The sequence below is a fragment of the Haliaeetus albicilla genome, chromosome Z (genome assembly GCF_947461875.1).
Source record: "Haliaeetus albicilla chromosome Z, bHalAlb1.1, whole genome shotgun sequence".
Classification (NCBI taxonomy): Eukaryota; Metazoa; Chordata; class Aves; order Accipitriformes; family Accipitridae; genus Haliaeetus; species Haliaeetus albicilla.
Window position 1 is genome coordinate 25328529 of NC_091516.1, and position 21097 is coordinate 25349625.

At 39.9% G+C, this 21097-nt stretch overlaps 1 protein-coding gene across 3 annotated transcripts in view; it reads right to left on the reverse strand.

Annotated features, from left to right (window-relative positions):
* Positions 1-21097, reverse strand: part of MLLT3 (MLLT3 super elongation complex subunit) — a 136788-nt gene that overhangs the window by 33525 nt on the left and 82166 nt on the right. For all 3 annotated transcript variants that reach the window (XM_069777482.1, XM_069777483.1, XM_069777481.1), the window contains 2 exons: positions 13741-13860; positions 2599-3210 (listed from right to left, as the gene is read on the reverse strand). In XM_069777482.1, the coding sequence (XP_069633583.1) occupies positions 2599-3210; positions 13741-13860 (732 nt within the window). The remainder of the gene's footprint in view (positions 1-2598; positions 3211-13740; positions 13861-21097) is intronic.

Sequence of the window (21097 nt, forward strand, 5' to 3'; positions counted from 1 at the left end):
GAGTAAAGCCTGGATACCTTACCACTGAATATACTCCTAAATAATGATTCATTCTTTGTTCATCAATGCTACAATACCCACTACTGTAACTGTACCAGAGTAAGAAATAACATTAGACTGAATTTTATAGCATATTATTATGCCAGAACATGCCACTGAAGAAGTATCTTCCCAGCTTCAGACAGCTATGTTGGTTAGTATCATGAAGCATTAACAGACCTGAAATAACTGTTTCTGTATAGCAAAAGCATTGTCATATTTTCACTTCCACTACTGTGTAACACTGCAACTTTTCACTTTGTTTTTTTTTCTGTATATGTCTATATTTATAGGATATACCCCTTATGGATCTAGCTGTAAAATCTACTCCTTTTCCAGAAATGCTTAGAAACCCACCAACACATACAACAAGTTCAAACTATTTTATCCAACATATAGATTTACCTCTATTAACACTGCTTGTTCACCTTTCATTAGGCTCCCTGGTTAAAACTAATGAAGTGTAGAAGAAATGACTCTCTGAAATTCTGCAGACACTCATTAACCAGGCTGCCCAGCTCTTTCTCCCATAGCACAAAGAATGGTGTGAAACCACAGGCACCTTAGGGAATTATTCCAGGTTTTCTACATACCTTTTCTAAAAAAAAGTGTACTATTGACTTTCTAAATAGTATCCAGTCACTGACCAGAGCCATACTAAGCCTGATTTATTAATGACCATAGTCCCAAAGTGGCAGACATCCTTTTCACCAATACAGACGTGGACCACACTGGCCTTCCCACTGAAGACTTATCTGTTCCATGATCCAGGATATCAACATTAAAATATACCAGAATCCAGACCAGCAGGATCTGCTTCTCTTTGAGCAGAACTAGAAAACCCTGAATCTGCTTTTTTTGCTGTAGTACAGAGTTAAAGAACTCCTTAGGTCCTGCAGGTCAACTGCAGGTAGAAGACAAACAGCACTGCAAGTGGATTTGTGTCATCCTATGAAAAACACAAGGGTGTACCCATTATACCATTCATAATGGGCAAGAGGCTGCAAGACAACAAGAAGAAAAACATGACAACAATTAAAAAGGATCAGTTTTAATCACCATCCATATCCTTCACATATCAGCTATCTGCAAGCTGCTATGCAGCACACACCTCTGTACTGCCTGCATTTGTAAAATTTCAGTTACGTTGCAGTTGCTCCTCTTAATTCTTTTGTCTCTGAAGAAAAATGGAGAACCACTACTGCCAGTAAAAGTGTATGTGCCACTACATGGCACCTATTTGAATGAACAGGAAATGTGAAAGCAAAATCCATGCTCATTAGCTGGCTATACCGAGGGTAGGTGGCAAGTCTTAAGGGTACTGACATAAATTAAAATAGAAGATTCAGCTTATTTTAAAGACATTAGAAGTTAATTCACACCAAGACTGAGAAATGTGAATATTTTCAGGTTTAAAGACTAATTCATAAGTTCTAAGCCAGAAACAGGAATGCCACCCCAACCACAGTATCACCAGTACCACGCTGTAAAGCAGAGCCTGTCCTATTCCATACCTTCTGAATTTTACAGCGTTTGCAGGCCCTAAGGGAACAGTCATTAAAAGGTCACTTCAGAAATAAATTACCTTCTCCCTTGTGGCAAGTTTCTATAAAGTATAAACCTAATGTTGACACCTCCCCACAGCAGGGTATTTATTGTCTTTTCCAGAGAGGGTAAGCAGGGCTATGAATTTGATAGCAGTAACAGAGGCACACAACAAAAAACCAAAAAAAAACAGAAAAATGAGAGAACTGAACAGGCATGGCTGGGAAGAATTCCCCTCTACTATTCACACTACCTCTTGCCATAAGCACAAATAAAGGCACCAAACAAGCCTTCCCTTCTCGACTCATCTCTCTACAGAAGATGCTTCTGAAAACTGAAGTCTGCTAGGAAAATGATTAAAATCCCAATTATCAAGAGCAAATGATGCATGAAACACATGAGCAGGCATGGTAGGCAAATATTTTCAGGCAGGCACAGTAGACAAATATTTTCAGGAAATCAAACTTTCATAAAAATAGTCTTTCTTGTTAGGTAAGCCTGTTACTTTGGATAGATTCTCCTCATCAGAGTGGGGATTCTAGGAACTCCTCCTCCTCCACAAAACTGCAATCATTCACAGAACTGCCCTTTCTAGCAGAAAAACAACAAATAACACTCTGATTTACTGCAACCCTTTCCTGAATTTACTGAATTCTTTAACACCTGAACACAAAGACTTAGGGTGTAAAATACAAGCATTTAGATGAACTTCCTTTTCTCTCACAAGAAGCATGAAATTCAAAAGAACAAGATCAAAAGAGCAATATTATTTATAGCCAACTCCCATATGCTCATTTGTCATAATGTTGACAGATTTATAAATTGACTAGACTTGAATAGGCAATACAATACAACTAGAACATGCATAAGTTCAAACAGCCAGCAGTCAGCATCCTTCAGTTTGAACAATCTGCCAGTAGACAAGAGAAAGGAAGGGGAACATACAAATATGGTGCACAATCCCACAGACTGGGAATACTCAACACATATGAAGCAAAACCAAACACCACTTACTTCAGATTTGGAGGACATGTTTTCCTCCATGTCAGAATCATTGGGATCTACAATATCATCAAATGGTGGCAGAGTAGGCGTCTTCCTTTCCAATGCATCATTTTCAATTTTGACTCTCCCCACCTTGAGTTGAGATCTATCCTTTGCCTGGTTTTTTTCAGCTGAACAAGTAAGAATCAGTGGTGGGGCACTAGAAAAACTTTTAAAAAACGAATCTGAACCACTTTTTTTTCTCTTTTTTGCAGAAGGTTCATCACAGTCCAGAACAGAGGGCCTTTTTGTGGGAGTCTTCTTTTCTTGCTGCTGCCCACCTGTTATGGTAAGGATGGCAGTGTTTTCAGATTTTGGCTCCTTGGATATGGGTTTGGGTTCCTTGAATGCTATTTTAGGAACTATTTTTTCATCTTTTAGTGGTTTGTTTTCTTTGGGTTTCTTAGAGGATTCTTTGGAAGATTTGTTGTGTTCCCTGGAAAGTTCTTTGAAGGCACTTTTATGTTCTTTTGAGTCTCTAGAAGTTTTTTCCTTGTGATCCTTTGTTAACTTGTGTATCTTTGAAAAACAGTTACTACTGCTGCTGCTGCTGCTATTTGTGTTCAGAATCCTAGTCGGGTCCTGCAAAAAGCAGACGCAAAATTTTACTTACCAAAAAAAAAAAAAAAAGAAAAAGAAAATAAAAAGAATCTCCAAATAACAGACACAATATGGACACAGGATTCATATTAAAAACTTGGAACTGCAGTTTGAAAACAAGAAACTGCAAATACCTGTATAAAAACAGATACAAACCCCATGACTTTGGTCAACTTCTCTGTAACAAAGTGGTGGAACATGAGCAGTTACCACTGCTTGTCAATATCTGCAAAACAAGTTAGTTTTTATCTTAAGAACTAGATTTATTTTTTTTAAGAAACAGCTTAAGGTGAACATAAAGACAGTTTAGGAAATGTTAACCATGACCAGTAGCTACCAGAAAAAAAAAAAAAAAAAGAAAGAAAGAAAAAAAATCATAAGGAAAAGATGAGGATATGAGCTATATGCTATCAACAGAATTACTTCAGGATGAGAGCAAAATATGTGCATCCTGATGACATTTCAGACAAAGTTTGACTTCTCAGCTGTGATCTTCTCTCCAGCTTTTGCCAGATCCTTTTCCTCATACACAGTAACAACTCTGGGTCCAGCCTGGCTATGGCATCTCAGCAGTCAATGTCTTTTTCTGGAAAACCTCCTTTAGTAAAAAAAGCTTTCTTCTTTGTATTTACTGCCGCTGTCTCTGCTGAGTATTTCATTGCATTTTTTTTAAATTCAACTGTTATAAGTGAGATGGGTTTCTGAGACAGTGGTGATGACTCAGAGGTCCTATAGAACAGGCAAAAGCAGAAAGAGCAGAACAGTATCATTCCTCACTCAGTTGAATCTGAAAAGTCAAAATGGCAAGGAAGGTGGTGATCTGCAACTAGAACCAGCAATAAGGGAACTGAACTATCTGGAATAGGTCATATGGGATCCTTTCTTCTGAGAATTAACACCCAGGAATTTTCAAAAGATGAAGATAGCTCCAGCACTGCCCACTTTCACTGAAACTGCAAGCAGTGGGCATTCAGCATCTCAAAAATACCCAGTAGTCTAACTGCAGTGTTATAAACACTAAACACCTGTAGCACTCTCTCCAGAAACAAACTTCATTTTTACACTACTTCAAATCTGCAAAGTGACATTTCAATTTACAGAAACCTACAGTGAACAAGTTTAGGTTGCTTTCTTTCTTCCAAGCTGATTGTAAGCATTTCTATCTATATATTGCCTAGCATCTGAGAAACTCTTAGAAAGAAACACTTCGACAAATATATTACATATACCCACTGATTTCTTTTCCCTTTACCCAGAACGGAGGTTTAACTGGTATAAAACTGAAAATACTAAAACCCCGGAAAAAAAAAATTAGGCATGAAACCTGATGTATCGTGACATTTGTAAAAATCCTAACTCTAGATAGAGATTTATACTGAATAGGACTTCATTAACAATACCAAGCTTAAAATAACAGAAAAAAGAACCCATACTAACCTCAAAAATAAAAGTATGTAAAGTTTTATTCCTGCTAAAAAACTGCAAGATTGTTAGCCCATGAACCCTGGAAACACTTCTTCAAAGCAAGATATTCCCTAAGTGCTACATGTTATGCCAGTATCACACCCTCCAACTCTCAAATGATCAAATTCATGACTGGCAGAACAGGAATAGCTTTAGGGAAATTATATAGACTATATACTTGCAGTACGCCAAAGATTCCCATGCTCACACCTTACTTGCTGGCAACTATACATCTTATAGCTTTAGTTACTCCTCCTTAGGACAAAAAGATTGACAGTACTTGTCAGAACTTTGAATATGTTTAATTAGGAGTGTCCCAATACACAGTTCTAGAATCACAGTTTTAATGAAATTCTTAGGTTGAAAGAGAAAACAATGAACAATACTTACAATAAAGTATTCTTCCAATATAATTTCTATGCAAAGAAAGCATTATTGGAAAGGGGAACCTACTGAAAAGGGTGCTAATTAGTATAAATACTACAAATGCACTTCGGGGTTTGACTTTCAATTAATTTGGTTACTTATTCATCCAAGTCCTTTGCAAGCTGCAGACCGAAGTGGTGCCCAAAATTCTCTCATCTCTGTAAGACTGGATACGCTTTCACCTGTTTAAAATTCATCTACAAATCCTAGCTCTGTTTTATTTTCTAGCAATCCACACTTACCATTCTACAGTGCTAAGAATCTACTTTTCTTTTTCGACTCTTTATTATGAGTTTGTGTGGTGTGGGGTTTTTTTTGGTAGCAGGGGAGGGGGCTAGAGGGATGGCTCCTGTGAGAAGCTGCTAGAAGCTTCCCTGGCTCCAAGTCGGACGTGCTTCTGGCCAAGGCTGAGCCCATTAGCAACGGTGGTAGCGCCTGTGGGAGAACAGGTTTGAGAAGGGGAACCTGCAGTGAGTAGGGGGATCGGAATGTGAGAGGAACCCCTCTGCAGACACCGAGGGCAGTGCGGAAGGAGGGGAGGAGGAGCGGGGGAGGAGGGGATGCCCCTGCAGCCCGTGGTGAGACGGCAGGCTGTGTCCCCCAGCCCACGGAGGGGAGCGGGGGAGCAGAGGCTCAACCTGCAGCCCCTGGAGGAGCCCACGCCGGAGCAGTTCGTGGAGAACCGTCTCCCGTGGGAGGCACCCCAATGCTGGAGCAGGGGACGAGTGAGGAGTCCTCCCCCTGAGGAGGAAGGAGCAGCAGAGACAAGGTGTGATGAACTGACCCCAACCCCCATTCCCCAACCCCCTGCGCTGCTGGGGGGAAGAGGGAGAGAGAACCCGGAGTGGAGTTGAGCCAGGAATGAAGGAGGGGTGGGGCGAAAATGTTTTAAGTCTGGTTTTATTTCTCATTATCCTGTTTTGATTTGACTGCTAACACACTGATTTTGCTTTTTTCCCCAAGTTTAGTCTGGTTTTTTTGCCTGTGACCACAAGTGGGGAGTGATCCCTCCCGGTCCTTGTCTCCACCCACAAGCTTTTCTTTATAATTTCTCCTCTTCTCACTGTGGCCAGGAGCAGGGAGCGAGCGAGTGGCTGTGTCGTACTTTGTTACTGGCTGGGCTTAAACCATGACACCCTTGCACTGGTTTTGGCTGGGACAAAGTTAATTTTCTTTACAGTAGCTTGTATGGGGCTATGTTTTGGATTTGTGCTGAAAACAGTGTTGATAATGCCAAGATATTTTCATTACTGAATGAAACTGTTTGTTTGTTGGTTGGTTTTTTTTTTTACTGAGCAGTGCTGACACAGAGCCAAAGGCTTTTCTGCTTCTCACCCCACCAGCAAGGAGGCTGGAGGTGTACAAGAAGGTGGGAGGGGACACAGCCAGGACAGCTGACCCCAACTGACCAAAGGGATATTCCAGACCATACAATGTCATGCTGAGCAATAAAAGCTGGGGGAAGAAGGAGAGGACATTTGGACTTGGGGTATTTGTCTTACCAAGTAACCATTACTCATGATGGAGCCCTGCTTCCCTGGAGATAGCTGAACATCTGCCAGCTGATGGGAAGCAGTGAATGCATTCCTTGTTTTGCTTTGCTTGTGTGCACAGCTTTTGCCTTCCCTATTAAATTGTCACTTTCCCTATTGAATTGCCTTTACCTCAACCTGTGAGTTTTCTCACTTTTACCTTTCTGATTCTCTCCCCTATCCCACCGATGGGGAGTGAGCGAGTGGCTGCGTGGGGCTCAGCTGCCCACTGGAGTTAAAGCACAACAACCCTCTGGTACATATGTAGATGCGGTATGTCTGGCTGTCTAATACTGCCATGGATTTATAGAACTGCAGAGCTTTTCTTCCCCCTTACTTCACCACCACCATTTTATCCACAATGCAGATAGGACTGCAGCACTGCGCTGGAAACTGAAGGACCAAAGCATGACATGGCCAGCCTCAACCTCCACAGGGGCTGAGTAATTTTAGAAATACAATTGTTAGAACTGCTGTGAAAAAAACCCCACCCAACAAGACAAAGCAGAATGAGCCTGTTTAATGAAAATTGTATCAACAAGAGGAGAAACAAAGATGGAGAATACATCCACTTGTGTGCTCTGTGTTGGCAGGTAACTACTTATGAATTGTCCAATCAGGACATGTTAAGCCAGTATTCAATGCTGCAGGACCTGAACGGTTTGCACATATCATATGCGCAAAAAGAGCAGTATCTCCCTTCTCCTCTGTAGCAACAGGTGGAAATGGAAACAATTAATTAAAAATAATTACTTTGAACTGTTTCTCCTTTCTCATTATCTTAACTAATTAGTGAAACACTGAATTTTCACACAGTGCTGCACAAATTATGCAATTGTGCTTTTTGTTCAGGTGTTTCTTGCATCAGCACTGCAAATGTATTTTTGAGTCACATTTGGAAATCTAACTATATATCTATATAATATATATGCATCAACATTAACAACAAGCAGAAGCATCAACAATGAACAATATTATGATGACGTTTGAATGTCTGAACATAAGGCACTTCCTCATTTCCCAGGCCAGCAATTAAAAAACAAAAATAAAAAAGTATGAATCATTCCTTGAGATCTTTTACTTTAGTCAAAACTCCCTTCCTGGTGTTTTGTTTTGTTTTAAAATTTTTTTATTTATTTTTAAATTAATTTTTTTAAAATAATAATAATTTTAAAAAAGCTCTGTATTTTGTCTGATCCAAGACCAGCCCCAAAGGTTGCCATATGAAGTAAGTATTAATGCTTTTATCTTCACATCTTGTTCTATCATGCCAGACCTGTAAGTGTTGCCCTGGGGAAGAATAAAATATGTGCCATTAATAAGCTAGATGGAGTCCTTATGCTTCTTACTGGTCTCCTTACCAGGTATTTTAAATTGCTCCAAAAGGAGAGACTCATTTTAGTGGTTTTCCAACAGATAAGAACTGTGAAATAAGTCCTGGGGCGCAGTAGTATTAAAACCAATAGGAACTTGAGATCTTTCTTGTCTTTACAATTTTAAAACCAAACTTCTTTCCTCTTTCTACAACATGGAAGCTGAAGTTTTCATAGAAAGCAAAGTATATGATATACTTATGATATAGACATATTTACACAACCCTGCCATGCTTTGAGAGCTACTCTTTCATTAAGACAGCCAACCCATTACTTTTGTATCTGCATTCATTCTCTAAGTAAAAAAAGTATCTTTTCTTATTTCCTCAGTTTCTGCAATGACCTTAACAGAAGCCAACAATGACTTAGAGGAAATAGCAGGAGGAACATAAAATCTGTAAGACAGAAAAAAAACCAAATATATTCACTGGTAAAATTATATCAAACCTAATGATGAATGTGGAAGGCTGATGGGGATTAAATGTGGCTAAATGTTCACATTACGTCAGCATAGATATTACTGAGAATCAGAAAGTACTTTCAAACCATTTTCTTATAAAAATCTAAAAGTGTGTTTAATGTTTCTTTTTTCCCTCTCACCTTAAGAAGTATTGCAAGGAATAAGTGTGAATGATGTATTTCTGCTAAGGACAAATAAAACAGCCTTTTCTCAAGTTCATATGTAAAATGGAGATGGTGGGTTTTTGACAGGTAACACATTTACACACCACAGCTGACATTTGTGTACTCATCAAATATTGAAGCAACCCAAGGGAATGTTAGACTTTGATACATTGCATAACAAGCATCAAAAGAGTAATATGCAGGATTACATGCATGTTAAAATATCTGCCGATGTTTTATTTTCTTAAGCCAAGTAACACCATGTACATATAGTACTTCAAGATATATACTCCCCTTCATAGAGCAGTACTAACAGATCTTTAAAAATAAGTATTTTAGAAAGCATGATAAAAATCTAAGATTTTACCAACAGAGAAAAACTGTGCTACTGTGACTGTTGCATTCAACTGCTCAGATTTTGGTTAACACAGCTCATTCTAAGGCCTTGATGTATGCTGGGAGCAGCAAGATCATCACGTAGGCAGGACAGGTGGCCAGAAAGAGCTAAAGGGCCATTATGCAGCCATGTTCTCCTGCAAATTCCTGTCTCCTGCAACCATTATCTTTGCCTAGCAGTTTTGTCAGAATCTACTAACTTACAGAAATTATATAAACCAAACCTCCAAGCCCGAAGGTATAAAACATCATCTTACAATACAAAAAAAGCTTTTGAAGTAGATCCATCAGCAGCTGGACTGCTGAAGCTTTCATGCCTCCTGGTTTGATCCAGGGGACACCCCCACTGTGACGGAGAAAGAAGGATGAGCACTCTCACTGTCAGGTAGGTAACTAATTTTTTTGTTGTTTTTGTTCCTAAGAGCATGGATTAAGAGTAACATGTTATAAATTATGATACCTTATGACTTGAGTGGTGAATAAGTGAATTCATGTGATAGACTAGTCTGGGCAAAGGGGACTGAGCCCTGTCTGTCATGTTTGTTTGTTGTATTTCTTAATGGCTCATGCAATAAAGTTTAAATCACAGAGTACAGTGTCCTGTGAATTTGAGAGATCCAGATGGACCATGACAGCTCCTCAACAGGTAACACATTTGCAGGTTAAAACACTTCTGTAACTACAAGGCAAAAAATGGTGTTGAACGCCCTGTATATTTTGCAGGGTTGGATTCTGACTTCACACCACAAAAAGGAATTCCCACTTTTGTTGAACATGAGTTTGAATAAGCAGTATCCTCTGGAAATCATTTCAAACAACTCCAGTTGCTGACAGACATTAGGAACCTAATTAGCAAATGAAGCAGTTGTGGGGAGTGATGAGAGGTTCATTAAATTTTATGAAGTCATTAAACTGAGCACACTGGCATGACCATGCCAGTCTACTGTAGTCTCGGTTTAGTCTACAAATTTAGTATTAGTGATCATAAAAACATGCATTATTTTAATTTGTAATAAAAAAAGCATTTCTTCAAATGTTATGCCTATTGAAATAATGTGTCCATCTTGAGCCAATAGACTGGAATTAGTCTCAAATATGCCTCCTGCTCTTAAAAGAGGAGGAAGATAGCTAAAAAGGAATTACTTCCTCAAGGAAATTCAGATTTCTGTTGAATACAAATGTGTTTATTATTGAAACACTAACTGATTTGGGAAGCGCCCCACACACAATATTTTGAAAACCTCCACAAATACTATGGTATTATTCCACTTGCTAGCTGCATGCTGGAGATGAATTTACCTGCTACTAGTTCTTCTCACAGATTATTACTATATTTCATGTTTACAAGGCTTTCCACACTTCAGCTTGTCCAGCCCCCCAAACTATTATAACCAATGACATCAGGAGAATTAGAAGCAGATGGAGAATTACAAGGCTCACTTGTTTGACAGAAAAAGCCAAAAGAGGGAGCATAAAATAATTTTTCTTTTTTCTGGTCACACACGGGAATAAGAGCTTTTGGGTTTTTGTTTATAAAGTAAACCTCATTTCACTGCAGCTGACACTACAGCTCATTCCAAAAGACATAATCACCTCAACAAAACTAATCAAGCTGTTTCTCTGTATTCTGTACATGTTGTATTTACGTAATACAAACAGGCACAGTAATACAACTGATTTAAAAGCAACACAATATCTGCAGGTAGCCTGCAGATATTTTTACATTCTGAAAAAATGCATAAAGTAAGGTTTCATGCATTTCTGCCTGTCCTCTGCATTTCCAAGACTAAAGCTTTGTTTTAGAATCATAACACTGGGGCTCATTAATACCATCTCCATTAAATTAAACACAAAATCATGGAACTTCAGAAATACAAACATGTATGGTTTTTAATACATATTTCAGAAGAGGATGTGACAGAAAGCAAAGTGACAGTTCTCTCTTCATACTGCATTGTATTTTTTTATAAGTGAATGCTAAACCAACAATACCACTTCATTGCACTAGTTTTACTGTCTTGAGTGCAATTCTCCTCTAACCAGAAAGTCTGTGTGGTGCTTTGTAATGGCAAATGGGTAAGCAAATATTCTTAAGTTCTCGTTTTCCATACTCAGAGTTTAAAACTGACCTCAGAGTTGACTTTGGTATTCACAGACACAAAACAAACCAAAACCAAGCTAAGCACATCAAAGGGCTATTGCTGCAGCAGAAAAATCCCCAAATCATCCAGGACAGACACCTGGAGTACATGCACCCACAGTTTTGGTACAGACAACTTACACGCAAGAACTACCAATACCTTTCTACAGCTCCTATTCTAGAGGCATATTGAAATGAAATTTGGACACCAAAGTTGTGCCATCACTGGGATTATTCCAAATGACAAAACCAAAAATCTATTTACACGTTGGCTGGAATACTCCTGCACCCCAACCAAAACAAAACCCCTTAAGACAAAATTCCAATGGTTCTCAGCTCCCAGGATTTATAACAACAAAATCAAACTTTTTTGCTATACCAAACCCAAGGTTACTTTGTGTTTCCATTTCTCAAAATCAGCTGATGATTCTCAGTAAGGCAGGTATTTACAACTCTTTCTTTATGACATACAAGAACAGTTGCTCATTAGTGTTGTTTTTTTAAGTTGGACAGGAACAGACAAAGATTGCTGGCAGGGAAAGGAAAAACCGAATATTCACACCAACTGTCAAGAAACACTGTATTGATATAACATCTCTTCCCACTACTAAAAACTCCAGTGAACAGCATACAAGGCTGAAAAATTAATTATTTCAAATACACAGCATTGTTGCTCATCATCCCTATTTCGAAACCGAATAGTTAAAAAACATTCCTGGGTAACAATTTTACAGATATTGAATACAATCCTGAGATGTGATGCACATCTAACCTCCTACTGACTCCTGTAACTTCCTGCTGTGGGTCAAACTGGCTGCACATTGTTGGGTTGCTTCAGCAAAAATGAAAGATTTCGAAAGATTTATGAGTGCAGCAAACATGCAACACTCCCTTCACCCTGCTTCACCCCAACCACACTCCACACTTGTCAGGTTTCTACAACAGACAAAAGTTCATTGTCCGAATATAGTTCAGAAAATGACATCCCAGATTAGCACTTGCTTATGAAAAAATTTACACTGGAGATTCAAGACTTACCATGGTGTACAGTTACTAGATGGAGCATTAGTGTAGGACTTGGTATCACATCTGTACCTCCCTGAAGTCCTTTTGCAGGTGTTTGGGTTGCTTATTTATAGGCCAAGCCTCAGTATGCCTACGTTGGCGAGCAATGCAAGACATGGGTGATTGGAAACTGAACTCTAGAGAGCTACTCAACCTCACAAGAACCCCTCTTATAGATGGTAAAGTGTCGAAGTAATTCATCTTCTAGTATCCAAGTAGATGGAGATACATCCTAGTCTAAGCAGTCAGTTATCTTCAGCACCTTGCTTGAGCACCTGGTATAGCCAGTTGCTTTCCATTTTAGGCAATAAGCAGTCATTTTAGCATGTCAGAGTAAGAACCTTCAGTCTAATCCTCAGATTCAATCTACCTCAGCTCCTCATTAAGAAAACAAAAATAATCACACATCCATGTATCCTTTAAATGTCACAGGAAGACCTGCATTAGAGATAGTGAGGCACTCAGGTGCAATGCAAACCAGGCAGAAACATGTCAAAGAACTCCCCCCTTTCCCCCCCACCCTCCCCTATATCCTTACTGTTGTGACACATTCTTATCAATGGACACACTTAGGCATACCCATAATTCATTACCTGAAAGTTCTTACAAGATTTGGTACAGCTACAGAACATGAAAGTTATTGATAAAAAGGAGTGTTGCCCCTTGCGGTATGTGCACTGCAAGATTAAGTAACACTTTTCAAATTAACAAGAAGCTAAGAAAGAAAATCAAACCCCAAACAATTTAACAGAACGGACACAAGGCATATACGTTAATTAATTTACGACATAAGTAATTGTGTTGCATTTCTTATTTGAATACATAATAAGATGCTCTTTATTCTTCCACACCATTCATTCATTTTGTCAAACTGAAGAAATTATCTGCCATTTCAGAAAGGTCCATTTATATTACTCAAAAGGTTCATTGGACTATGTGTTCTAGTTCACTGCGTTCTAGTTTGGGGATTCAATTTGATGTCCTAGAGACTGATGACACATTGCTGGTTTTGAAACACCTAGTAAAGAATTAACCCCTGAAATTTAAACAAAATTAAAAATCCTAAAGAACACTACTTCAAGTTTCACTCTACACAATTATCATGAAAAGTATTAGAAAATACTTAATAAAGGAAACAATTCTTATAGCATTTTCTCATGTTCTTTATATTTCTGTAGATCACACTTCCATCATCACAACCCCCTAATACTACAACAGACCATTAGAATTCCTCCTGGGAAAGGAGGAAAACAACTGTGCATGTACAAAATCCAGAAAAGCAGTACCTTCATTGGCACCTGTTCTCACAACCATCCTTGTTCTGCATTATTTTCATGTGGCAAACAGTAAGTTCACAACGAAGAAATGTCAAGATGTATTACCACTGGACTACATAATGAGATTGCAAAAATACCTAGAAATACTTTTTCTCAAGTTACTTCCCAGCAAAAGCATCACTGGCTCAAGTATCTTCTAGCAAAACAAGTCTCACCTTTGGCCCATGAGATGATTTCTTCTTCACTTCAGAAAAAGACAGGGAGTTACTGGGAAGGCTGGGTAGATGAAGGCTCTGTCCTGAAGAGAACGATGTGCCATCCGACATTACCATGATCTGTTATAAGAGAGAAAGCATGTCAGTCAAACATTACCAACAGAGACAGAGAGAGTCTCACCTATCTAAGAACTGCAAATCACATTGGTAGAATAAGACTTCTCCAACAAATAGTATCCATGTTTCTTCTCAATGGGGGATAGGTTAATTAAACCACACTGTCATCCTCTATTTAATGAGTAAATCACATCTTTCAGTTTCCATGCAAACACAATGCAAGCCCCTCAGAAAATGGCATAACTTGTTCTATTATGGCTGCTTACACACTATGGCACCTGAGTCCTTAGCCCTCTTTCTCTTGTCCTCAACAATGTCTAGTACACTTGAAAGTTCATCCCACCGGCAGAGAAGGCTCTGCAGGCAGCTGACATTCCATAAATATGTATATGCAGCAGTCTTTGCTTTCAACTAAAGTGAACTGAAGGAAAACTATAATGGGTACAGGTGGCAAGGTTTGGGTGGCAGGGGTGGCCTCTGTGAGGAAGGGCCAGGGACTCCTCCCCCGTGTCGGACACAGCTGGATCCAGCCAGCTCCAATGGACCCACCGCAGGACATGTCTGAGCCCCTCAGGCAAGATGGTGCCACCTCACAAAGAACAGGTTTCAGAAAGGACAAAACACTGCACAGGCAGAGGAGGTGAGGGAAAAAAAATTGTGAGAAACTGCAGTGTGAACACCAAGGTCAAAGACGGAGGGGAAGAGGTGCTCCAGGCGCTGTAAAAGGTATTTCCCTGCAGCCCACGGAGAGGCCCCATGCTGGAGTGGGGGAAAGTGTGAGGAGGGAGGAGTGGCAGCGAGGAGCTGTTATGGATTGACTGCAAACCCCATTCCCCATCCCCCTGTGCCACTCAGGGAGGTGGCAGAGATAAGTCCTGAATGAAGGACTGAAGTTGAGCATGGGAAGGTGGTGTCTAGGGTTGATGTTGTTTTGTTTTTTTTTCTCTTTACCCAAATCTATTTTAATTTGCAACAAATTAAATTAATTTTCCCCAAGTTGAGTCTGTTTTTCCCATGACGTTAACTGGTAAGCAATCTTCCTGTCTTTATCCTGACCCTTGAGCCTTCTCATCCTATCTTCTCCCCCTGCCCTGTTGAGTAGGCAGAGTGAGTGACCAAGCGTCTGGGTGGGAGTTCAGCCCTTAACCAAGACTAACCCACCACAAAGATACACTGTAAGAAATGAGGTTTTAATGTGAAAGCGGTACGGCTCTAACTTCAACTTCTAACTTCAAGCTTCTGCTTTATATGGAGTACAGTAAACTGGATGGCTGGTAAGCAAGCAGCATTTTTGCTATAACAAGGGTCTAGCGACCTTTCTTAATTTTAAGACTTTTAACTACAAACAGATCATTTCCAGACACCACAGATAAATCAGCCATCACAGAGCAGTTACCAGACATGTAAAGATTATGCCTTCCATCTGAGAAACTCAGCTAGCTCCTGTCTTCTACTCCAGTGCTGCTGCGCCTGGATTTTACTGCTTCCTAGCATACCTATTCATTTATCTATTGTTTCAAAACCCTAAATGCCAGAGAGAGCTTACCTCCTGTCTGACAAACCCTGCAAAGCTGGAGAGAAGTTGCAGAGCTCTGTACCTGCAAGGAAACATCTCTCTCTATTTCCACAGGTTCCCATGCATGAAGTCACACTTGGTTTTGTAGATGCCCTGTGTGGTCACCCTTGCCTCTTCACAAGACCAAAACATCCTCTGATACTGGGGATGGGGAGAGACTGACCCATCACATGCCTCATGCACATTACATTAAAGGAGGAATGAGAAGTGCAAAATTGGGAAATCTAGGATGTAGGTATGCATACTCCACATTTTACCTTTCCAAGTCAAGATGGTATTTACTGCCTACAGCTTCTTCAAGACAGGATTTCAATTTAAAAAAAAAATATTTAAACACCACTCCAGATGAATCTTGTTGTAGACAACCTTGCTCAAAAGATCATGTGGTAGCCTACACAATATTAAGGGACATAACTAGGTAATAAAGATTACTTTTATCAGCCCGTAAGTTGAGCATTACCTTTCAACACTGCTGCTAGAATCCAAAGGTGGAGGAAGAAGAAGGCAATAAAGTTGTTCTCCTTCCTTGACCATAGGTTCACATATTAAAAAAAAAAAAAAAAAAAAAAAAAAATCTTTAAAAGTTACTTATGTATCCAAACATTTTGTGAAGTAAGATTCCACACAGGGCATGTAACAAATTTTCTCCCCAATTCCTCATTTCCATTTCTCAGACACCTAAACCAGAGCCTGTCAGCAGCCAGAACTCTCAAAAATCAGCTGGGCAAAAACAATGGTGTCCTTCTTGTAATCATGGTAATGTCAACAGCAATTAGCTATTGTGAATCACAATAAATGATTTCCTTTAGCCTTACAAATACTTTTTAACCTCAACTTGACCAAGTTTTTGGTTGAATTCAGCCCAGCTGAAAGCAAGAGAAGGCAGAAGCTAACAAAGAACAATCAGCAACAAGGAAATTCTGTAGCCACAGGTGCATACCATAAACCTGGCAACAGGTAGAGAAAATGCATGTCCCCATCATTTCCTCTCACAGATTAAGTCAAACCAGTGGTTAAATAAGATTGTTCTCCTTTAAATTAAACTCAATGCAATGTTTTAAACCTACAAACTTCATAGAAAATACCAATGAGACATAAGGTTACCCATTAATTACAGAGTTTAAGCAGGTGTTTTATTGACACGAAGTAGTTTTGTTTACACTCATAAGACAAAAAGATGCATATCCATGTGGAAGAGAAATATAGTCAGGAGGATCAGGGTTTGCCCTACCTTGAAATTAAAAGCAAAGAAACAAAAAATTCTGCCAAGGATTCTCTCTCCTAGGGTTGCAAGCTGCCATTTTCTCCCTGAAGCATAGAAGTCTGACTCACTAAAATAAACTGAGGTGCAACCACTGCATAAATTTTCTTTTTAAAATTCAGAAACTTTCCAGTTTATAAGTATTTATATATTCATCATTATACACAGACATTCTTAGAAAGCTGACATTTTAAAAAAGTGTATGGACTTCTGAGGTATCTCAGTTTCTAGGCAAGTATTTAGACCATTAACAGGATCAGTATTACAGACTTATGTTTAGGAACAGGATGACTGTCTACAGAAAGATCTACAGGGCCAGGTTGAACAGCATTAGTACTGAGGTCTGGCATTCCAAACTGTGAGCCCTAAAAATTTCAGTGTATTGAACCTTGCAGCCTGTTATTTCATTATAAACCCTATGAAAAATGGCAATTATAGATTCAAAATTTTCTGTGATCAACAATGTATGCAGTAAAACAGAACTTCAGTTCAGACTACAGACTTTACCATCTATAAAAAATGACAAAAGACCAAGAAAATCTCATGTAAAATTAACTTTTTGTCCCCTATGATAAAAAACCACAACTCTGTCTTCCAAACTGATCTCTGTCAGAAAAAGGATATGGTCCTCACTGAAATCCCCTATATCAGAAAAAAAACCCCAAACAAAAAAACCCCAACCCCACCCCCACCCCAAGCCACTTGCCTTCTCCTCCCTCTCAAAGAATAAAGCTAATATTAACATTAAGTAACTCTTCAGGAACTCTTCCAAAATGTTTGTTTTCTTTGCCAAGATTATCTATGTAAAAAGGCCCTACATTAGAAACACTCTCTGGAATTGAGATGAATTTCCCTTTTGGCTAAATTTAGGGAAGAGACAGCTATACATCCAGTTTAAGTTTACTGAAAGATCTCAGCTGACAGAATTATAGTAACCTCTGCAGTGAGTAACTGCCATTTGTTCTCCCATTAGTCAAACACAGAAACACACAGCCTGGCAGATGTACTTCAACCAGCTTTCAGGGCAAGTCCCTACTTTTACATTGCAACTATCACACTGGCAGCATATACTGCTTGTGTGTGTGTGCATGTTTATGTATATGGCTATATTAAGTGAAAGCTACACAAAAGAAGCAAAAGGTGGGAATGAGCATATCACAGCAAGCCACTAATGCTGCAGCAAGAATGCAAGCTCTTCAAAAGCATAGCAAGAACTCTCCAGTACAGCCAATGTTATATGTACATTTTTTACTCATTTCCTCCTCGCTGCACTCTAAGTTTCCTATTAGCTTACAGCTGCAGACAACAGTACACCCCAATACGTGGAGGACACTGCCGCAGCCCATGCTTAAGCCAGGCACCCAAGACCACCTGCAGCTGGCACTTTCAGCTCCCACAATGAATCACTTCAGTGACAAAAACCAGGAACATTATTAATTCACCTCCTCAGCCCCTTCCACAAGTCAACAGCTCAGTGGGATCAGACAAGCTGGTGGAATAAGACACCAGTGCTGGTGTTAATGAAGCAAGGTAAGATGACAGCTGGGCTTTAAAAAAGTCAGTTTAAACAGCCATGTAATCACACTCTGAATTCACCAGTATGTAAAGCATGAAGTTCTAGTTACAGTTTTGCTGTTCCCTCAAAAATATAGCTTGACTATATAGGCAGAGCAGAGGGTCTAGCTGATCTCACAGCCTGTCTTTGATGTGACAGTAATAGACTATGTAAAGGTAGGGAATTAGACAAGCTTGTTCACAAGTGTTAAAGGCTTTTTTAAAAGTTGGGTGGATTAGAGTACCTGGTACTGGATAAGCATTAGAAACATGGCCAAGAAAAAAACAGTTTCACTGTTCAATACCAGGGTACAAATGATATGGTAATCACAGAACAGGCTGTATTAAGAAACATGTTGAGGGAGGTGATTGTCCCACTCTACACTGCACTGGTGCGGCCCCACCTTGAGTACTGTGGGCAGTTTTGGGTGCCTCAGTATGAGAAGGACATCAGACTACTACAGTGTGTGCAGAGGGGGGCAACCAAGATGGTGAAAGGTCTCAAGAGCAAGACTTACAAGGATCAGCTGAGGTCACTTACCTCATTCACCTTGGAGAAGAGAAGGCTGAGGGGTGACCTCATGGCAGTCTACAACTTCCTCACAAAGGGGGCAGTGGAGGGGGAGCTGCTGATCTCCTCTCTTTGGTGACCAGCGACAGGACACGACGAAATGGAATGAAGCTGCATGAGGGGAACTTCAGACTGGACACAGGAAAAGGTTCCTCACTAAGAGGGTGGTCGGTCACTGGAACAGGCTCCCCAGGGAAGTGGTCACAGCACCAAGCCTGTACAGTTTAGTTTTAGGTAGTCCTGCTAGAAGCAGGAGTCAGACTCGATGAACCTTATGGGTCCCTTACTACTTGAGACATTCCATGATCCTATGTATCCACACTGGGTGTTTTGTTTTGTTTAAAATTCAATTAAAAAAATACATATTTTAAATTTTACCTGTTGGCAGGACTTCATAATCCTCAGGAATGGAAATTCTTTGCACCCATAGGAAGCAGCTAATATTATATGACGTGAATGACAACAAGAAACACTTCTAAAAACAGACAGGCTGTAAAAGAAAGGCTAAAGAAAGTGTGGGCCCACTGCTCAATGGGGAAAGAGACCTCATGACAAAGAACTTGACTTATGTACTCAATGTTCTTTTAGACTCCATCTTCACTAGTAAGATCTTGTTTCCTTAGGCCTCCAAGGTACCTGAGCATCCTCACAGAGTCTGTGGCAGTGTCAGTGCCCACAAGAGAAGAGGACTGAGTTAGGGTGCACTTCATCCACAGGGATGCTCAGGTTCATGAGACCACATTGGATGCAAGCAGGGATACTGAAGGAGCTGGTCAGTATCATTGCAAGGCAGCTCTCTATCATCTTCAAAAGGTTGTGGTGATCAGGGAAGGTTCCTGATGACTAGAGAAAGGCAAATATCACATTCATCTTCAAGAAAGAAGATCCAGGGAACAAGAGTCCCATCAGTCTCACTTCAGTTCCTGGGAAGAAGATGCAGAAAATCATCCTGAAAGCCACTTTCAGACACTGGCGGGACAAGAATGTGACTGAGAGCAGTCAACATAGGTTTACTAAGAAACACCCTGCCCAACTTACAGCCAGACCTATGAGATACAGACTGGATAAATAGATTATGAGATGGATGGAGAACTGTCTGGACTGCTGAGCTCAAATGGTTACCTTCAGCTGTGTGAGGTACAGCTAGAGGCCAGTGACTATCAGTGTCTCTCCAGGATCAACACTTAGTCCAAAACTGTTTAATGTCTTGATTAATGATTCAGTGGGATCAAGTGAACTCTCAGTAAGTTCACAGATGATACACAGGTAACTATTTTTCTGAGATACCCTGTGCTGTCCAGGAGAAGCTCCACCATACAAACGTGGCTGTTGGGTTAGAAGATGTTCCAGGAAGGGAAGAAAAAAGGTCATATGAGCTGTTCCGTAAGGCATACAGAAACTCAGTCAGCAGGTGAGGTGAAATCCCATGAAAGCCAGCCTGCAATCTAGTGAAGATGGAGAGATGATGTTGATATGGCAGAGGATACCAGTCAAAGAGAAGAAAGACCAATAGCAGCACTGATGAATGGAATAACTGCTTGATGGGACTGGATGAAAACAGAAGAAAATGCAGATGCCCACTGATGTTTTTCCCTGTCCTGCTCCAAAGCCCATCTGTTCCAGGGACACCAAAGACTGCAGTTAATGGACAGTTTGGGGAAGAGAGTTATTTTTATAATGCATGTCAGAGATGGAAGGAGCCACACTCCTTCTCACTTTCTCTGTGAGAGGAAAACTGGAGCATCAGTGTGGGCAGCTACTTAACACACAACACTAAACTTGGACAGAAGAAAATTACCTTTCTTAATTTGGCTTTCTTCTGGTTTACACTGTAACTGGGAGGTTTCCTACACCACCACTAGTAAGCCATTCCATACAAGTTTTAGCTCAACATAGGGAAGAGATGATAACATCAAAATAAGATTTAACAAGATCTCGTTCTAATAATGTACCTAAGAAAGATTTATGAAAACAATGCAAGACTAAATCATATCAGAGCATACAAATATCACATGACTACCATGCTGGTAAACAACTACTACCACAGAGCAAAAGAACAAGTGTACATAAGCTATCTTTTACTTTCACTGTTGTTATGGACAGATGTGTAAGACAGCTTCCCCCTCCCCAAGACTCTTCTCACCAGTCCACCCCAAAGAAAGATTCTTCTCCTTTTCTCATACATGCCAATAAAGCATTACACATACAAGCATTCAAATTGATCTGCTGGTAGTGGTATCTTACCTCTAGTTCACCAAACACCCACTTTGCTAGCCTG